The sequence below is a fragment of the Brachypodium distachyon genome, chromosome 1, assembly GCF_000005505.3.
Source record: "Brachypodium distachyon strain Bd21 chromosome 1, Brachypodium_distachyon_v3.0, whole genome shotgun sequence".
NCBI classification, from domain to species: Eukaryota; Viridiplantae; Streptophyta; class Magnoliopsida; order Poales; family Poaceae; genus Brachypodium; species Brachypodium distachyon.
In genome coordinates this window covers 51,023,496-51,029,495 of record NC_016131.3, presented here as the reverse complement: position 1 = coordinate 51,029,495, position 6,000 = coordinate 51,023,496, and the positions used below count along the sequence as shown (strand labels likewise).

Sequence of the window (6,000 nt, the reverse complement as noted above, 5' to 3'; positions counted from 1 at the left end):
GTGCAACGCGGGCAACATGATATATTTGCAAGACGTTCTCCAACAGGATGGATTATTTCGCGGTAAAGGGAAAGCACGTTTTTAAGTCAAAAATCCGGTTGCCCGGGAGTTTACTCGAGCGTATTTCTTCTACGGCGATGAGAATCTGACAGGAGTCCTATCAATCAAAGCATCGAATAAAGTTCACCCTAAAAGCAGCAGAGCCGTCGGCCCCCACGCATCGGGGGCAAAGCCCCAAGCCCCACCTATTCCCATCGCCGAATAAGGAATACAGACGCGAGCACCCCAAGTAACCACAATCTCACACCCAGGCACGCTGACAGTTAGGACCGACCAAATACAGCGTCCCGCCTGTCATTGAGAGAGTAGGTGTGACTCTCGTGCGCTTCCCCACCCGGAAACAATCGCACGGCGATGCGTTCTCGTTATTTATACGACGCGAAGCCCAAAAACCCCGAGGCGAAGGAAAAAGCCCTAATCTCCAGGCCGCGTCTGACAGCGTTCCTCCGCTTCCACCTAGCCGCCGCCAGCCAGCCAGCAACCAAGCTCGCCGTCTCCCCTACTCGTCGTCGTGCTCTAGGTTTGCTCCGTTCATCTTGTCCTCCCCCTCTCCACAACCGCCCGTCTTTAGCCTGATGAGCTGTTTGTTGCCGACAACTTTGATTCTGATGCCTTTTGTGGCATCTCTGTTGTGCTTTCAGGTTTCGGGATGGAGGCTGAGGCGGCGGCGAAGAGGGCGCGGGAGGGTGAGGGCGCTGCGACGGCGGACGGAGCCGGCGAGCAGGCGGGGATCTCCGCCGTCATCCCCGGATGGTTCTCAGAGATTAGCCCCATGTGGCCTGGTGCGTTGCGCTCTCAGGCTTATCCCCTCTTTTTTTTTTACCTTGTTTTCTCTGATGTGCCGTGCCTATGTGCTTCTCTCTTGTTCTGTTAATTTCGTTCGACCCGGGCTGCAAGTTTCGACTTAAATTCGTTCGTATTTCAGTAGTAACGCACGGGATCAAATTGTTGCATCATTGGTCACGGGCCGAACTTATCACTAGCGTAGCTAACTTTCTTTACCAATTTAAGAGACTAATTTAATTTTAGTCGTAGTACTGTTATGTTATTGTGTTAGCTGTTGTTTCCACGACTTCTTGTGCTGCTCTTGTAGCCTTTTTGTTTTAGAAATGCCTTTGTGTGTTTAGTTATTTTTCCATGAGTGCTTTGTGTCATTATTTGTTTTTTTGCTCTCCTTTTTTGACAAAACAAACTTTTGCTTTGTTTTTATCAATCATTTCCTGTCAAATGGTAGGTGAGGCACACTCGCTGAAGGTGGAAAAAGTGCTGTTCCAAGGGAAGTCGGACTACCAAAATGTGTTGGTTTTTCAGGTACCTTTCTTTTCTAACCATGTTCAACCGTCATTCATTCGTCTTGGATCAAAGTGGAAGGTGATAACATTATTGTTTGTTTGGCTTTCTAGTCCTCCACCTACGGGAAGGTACTAGTCCTGGATGGTGTGATTCAAGTAACTGAGAGGGATGAGTGTGCTTACCAGGAGATGATTACTCACCTCCCCCTTTGCTCTATCAAAGATCCCAAGAAGGTAAGCGATGCGTGGATTATCTCTGTACTTTTTTATTAGCTCAGTTATTACCCAACACCCAAATTTACAGGTTGGCTTGTTTGTGGTTTAGCGCATATGTTGAGCAATTTAAGCAAATGCTGTAATTTGAACTTGCACCCAGCAGCCAAATTTACAGGTTGGGTTGTTTATCGATGGAATATAATTTCTTAGAAATGTTTGTGGTTCAGCACATCTGTTGAATTATTCACACTAAATGGCAATTTGTCCTTGCCGGGATAAGCTTGCTTACCTGATTATGTGTACCTTTGCCTGCATTTTTTTTGTCTACCTTAAGGACTGCAAGGATCTGATGACAATGTTGCTGACTGAAATAAAGCACAAATTAAAGATAGCAATAGGATAGTTCTTCTTTATTAGTTTTTCTACATCCTGTAGTTATCAAATGAAATAAGCTAGGAAAATAAGTGTCATTAGATATGGAAACTGAGTACATGCAAGAAAGACTACCATGCTACACTTGTCATTCATTATCTAAAGCAAAATGAAGAAACATTGTAGTAGTTTGGTTTCATACTTAGTTTGGAGTATTTCTTGTTTGAGTGCATCGTCCTCTCTTCATTGGGGGCATATGCTATCCACTAGCTACCTTGAGTGTACTAATCTACTAAGTGGGGTATGAGCCATCTGACTTTCAACTTGTGGCTCAGATTGAAGCATTTGCTCATTTTCCATTTACACCCTGAAGTTATGTTAGAATAAACCCGCACTACATCTTCCCTGTCTCAGATGTGGTCATTTCCCGTTTACACCCTTAAGTTGTATCAAAATGAACCCGCAGTCCACCATTCTATCTCACAGATACCGCACATATAAGATCCGACGGCTTATAATAGCTTAGTACACTCAAAAGTAGCTAGTATATAGCATATGCCCCCCTCTTCATTTCCTGAACAGTAAGAAATTTTTACCTTGTCATTTACTTGGAGAATTTTTAGTCATGTTCAGCTCAAAAATAGTTTCAACCTGTATAACTGAGAAGCTTATAATGCAAATTTGTCCGAACGCAATTGTCATGCCAAGTTTGCTACAAGGTCACTTTGTGCATTCATGTTTGTCAGATGGTGCATGCATCTAACAGAGTTGGTCTCTAATCTTTGATGATGTACAGGTCTTAGTTATTGGAGGTGGAGATGGTGGTGTTCTGCGTGAGGTTTCACGATATTCCTCAGTGGAACAAATTGACATATGTGAAATTGATAAGATGGTGGTGGATGTAAGCTTCTTTCCTTCCTTCACATGCATATTTGCCTTGAGCCCTTGACTATTGATATCATGGCTGTAGAGTTAAACAAATACTCTAACTTGGGTATGGGGTCTTTAAGGGTATGTTTGATTTGATTCCATGTTTGCCATGCCAAATATGGTTTTGGTAGCCCATTAGTTGGCCAGTTTTGGCAAGAAAAATGAACTAGTTGGTAGTGGGATATTGGCTTGCCAAAATGTTGGCTTTCATCCAAACAAGGACCAAATCTTGGTCAATGCCAAAATTTTGGTAGGTAAGAGTTTGGTCACCATCCAAACGTACCCTAAATGTCCATGCTCCCTTATCTGTGTTATGTGCTGGCCCATCCGGAGGGTGCATAGCGTCAGAAAATCTGACATGGTAGGGCCAAGTTGGAACCAAATGAAGTTAAGGGATAGAGATTTATCTTATTAGGGAAACAGTTGCATTGTTATGTAGAGGTAGCTTTGAAGGAAAATAGAGATTCTATTATATTGGTGAAGTCAGTCCCTCCCATAATTGGACACCATGTACCCCATTACTAACAAAGCAATAAAATAATCAACAGTTCAAAGTCTAGAGCCTCTTTACCACATTAAGGATTAGGCCCTGCAAGCAGGATAAAGGCGAAGACCTTACCTTCTGTGCCTTTTGAATTCATCTAGTTTGCATAAGCACCGATAGGAAGTAGTTTGCCTCAGATATTGTGAAGTTCAAATTAGTCTTTATCAATTTTAATCGTATAAGAACATTACTAACTGAAAACCTTTGATATGCCCTCTTGTTGAATTGGGAGTCTTGCAACTAGTTTGATACATGCTACTTGAATGTTGATTGTTGTTTTTGAATGAGAAGCAGGTTGCTCCTGCAATTTCATCTTCAGTATTGAAAAAATAGTTATTTCCTGTAATAATTTATTATGATATTCTGCTGTGGTATCTAAAATCCGGGACCGGTTAACTTAAAATAATAGAACAATTCATTGAACCTGATCCATAGTTTTGTCTTTATACTTACATTTGCAATTTTTTCTGTTCAAATATGTAGGTCTCCAAACAATTTTTCCCTCATCTGGCTCTTGGATTTGAAGATTCTCGTGTGTCCTTGCACATTGGAGATGGTAAGTAGCATGTCATACCTTGTAAATTTCAATACTTGGGTTTCATGCAATGATTTAGTCTTCTATTTTGCACCTGTGTACCTGACTCGATATATTACTACATAAGCAAGTTAACTTATTAGTATGTTCTATATTGTGATTTTGAATATATACTTGAACTTTTGACTTGTATTACACATACTCATGGCTTTTAGGACAATGTGCTCCCCTTATTTTGGTATAGCTGGAACTGGTGTTGTACATTTGGAGTATGGCTGATAACATCTGCTTATGATGTCAATGGTTCCAGCAATCTTTACCATATTGTGTGTGGTGGCATAATTGATTGACTCATATCCTATTTTTTTATCCCTAGATAGAAATTGCGTCATGTCTTCAGCCTACTGTTTTAGTTCTTTTAAATCAATTTTTTCTTTGAGATATAGTACTATTTGATAAACATTTGTGTTTGTTTATTTCTCTCTTAATGTTTTAACAGAGAATGCTCTCTTGATTTGTTCATGCAGGTGTTGCCTTTTTGAAAAATGCCCCGGAGGGTACCTACGATGCCGTGATTGTTGATTCCTCTGATCCAATAGGTGATTGTTGTAACTCGTGTGCATATTCAACCTCCTGCTCTTGTTGACGATTAACCTGTGTTGACAGGTCCTGCTCAAGAGCTTTTCGAGAAGCCTTTCTTCCAGTCTGTTTCCAGAGCTTTGCGCCCAGGTGGAGTTGTCTGTACTCAAGCGGAGAGCATATGGCTGCATATGCACATCATTGAAGATATTGTTACCAACTGTCGACAAGTTTTTAAAGGCTCAGTTAACTATGCTTGGACAACAGTACCGACATACCCTAGGTATGTTCAGCCACTGATCCTTTGTCTATATGACCGAGCCGGGTTTCCCTTGTGTTGGCTGCTTAGTTTATATATGCTTCCAATGCAGTGGAGTGATCGGTTTCATGCTTTGCTCCACGGAGGGACCACCTGTTGATTTCCAGCATCCAGTTTTCAACATTGAGGAGGATGATTATTCTACAAAATCGAAAGGACCGCTCAAGTTCTACAACTCTGAGGTATGCTTTTGCTCTGACTCTGCCGCCCTTGCAGTGACTTGTGCTACGTTATCTGACTGTGTGTTATTTTTAGATCCATTCAGCATCATTTTGTTTGCCATCTTTCGCGAAAAGGGTCATTGAGTCCAAGTCTAACTGAAGAGGGTCGCTGGTCAAAAGGCCCCGACCAGACGTGAAGAGGGTCCTTGAATCCAAGGTTCGAGTCCCCTTAGACAAGACAAAAAGTTGGTTGTAGCATAAACAAGGGATGGCCTCCCTATTTTAGCTTTAAATAAGCATCACAGATACGCAGTTACCGAAATTATCTATCCTCAGTTTTACTTCTCTGGTTGTATTTCCTCTGTATTTGGTATCTGCTTTTCCCGCACTTCTCTGATCATTTCGAACGTGTTTTGCATGATCTGGAAGCGATCGCCTGGTGCTCTTCCTAAGGTGGAACGACATGTGATCGTTTAAGTTGCGTTTCCATTGCGGTGGATTCTCGTAATTCTGTTTTTTCACATGTTTTTCAATATTTTCATGTTTGTCTGATCAACTTTTTCCTACTTCCATGTATATTTTTCCACAACATATTATAAAATAAGTTCAGCGCAACAGTTAGCAATGCCAACTGAGCCTAAAAAGTGCATTCTTTTTTATATTAACAGAAAATAAACGCAGACATAAATGACGATAGAAAAAACCTAAAAAGCTACTCCGTACAACAAATGCCGTAGCACTTTTTCTCTACTATGGCCTATGGGCACGTGCGTGAGTGGATCCGGTGATTCCGGTCTGAATTAGGGGTCGAAGTGGTACACAGTTTGTGACAGTCCGGCCTAAGGATCCTGTATGTTGATTTGTTTTTGAATATCCTTCTTTATGAAATTGGATATGGATGTTTGTGGGGCTAGTGGCGGGATATGGACATGCATTCGGTAGAGATTTGGTAATATTCGACGTCTGTCAGGTGGCTATGTTGTAAGCTCTGT

At 41.7% G+C, this 6,000-nt stretch overlaps 1 protein-coding gene across 1 annotated transcript; it reads left to right on the top strand.

Moving 5' to 3' along the window:
• Positions 1-399: 399 nt before the first annotated feature.
• Positions 400-5,516, top strand: LOC100846264 (spermidine synthase 1). The gene is made up of 10 exons (XM_003561203.4): positions 400-580; positions 702-842; positions 1,295-1,371; positions 1,464-1,586; positions 2,737-2,841; positions 3,898-3,970; positions 4,477-4,548; positions 4,616-4,811; positions 4,900-5,029; positions 5,103-5,516. The coding sequence occupies exons 1-10, from the start codon at positions 415-417 to the stop codon at positions 5,166-5,168; spliced, it is 1,149 nt and encodes a 382-aa protein (XP_003561251.1). The 5' UTR covers positions 400-414; the 3' UTR covers positions 5,169-5,516.
• Positions 5,517-6,000: the final 484 nt, after the last annotated feature.

Coding starts and splice junctions, on each gene's coding strand:
- LOC100846264 (XM_003561203.4), top strand. CDS start 415: ATGCGTTCTCGTTATTTATACGACGCGAAGCCCAAAAACCCCGAGGCG. Junction 581..701: donor TACTCGTCGTCGTGCTCTAG/GTTTGCTCCGTT, acceptor TTGTGCTTTCAG/GTTTCGGGATGGAGGCTGAG. Junction 2,842..3,897: donor TTGATAAGATGGTGGTGGAT/GTAAGCTTCTTT, acceptor TCAAATATGTAG/GTCTCCAAACAATTTTTCCC.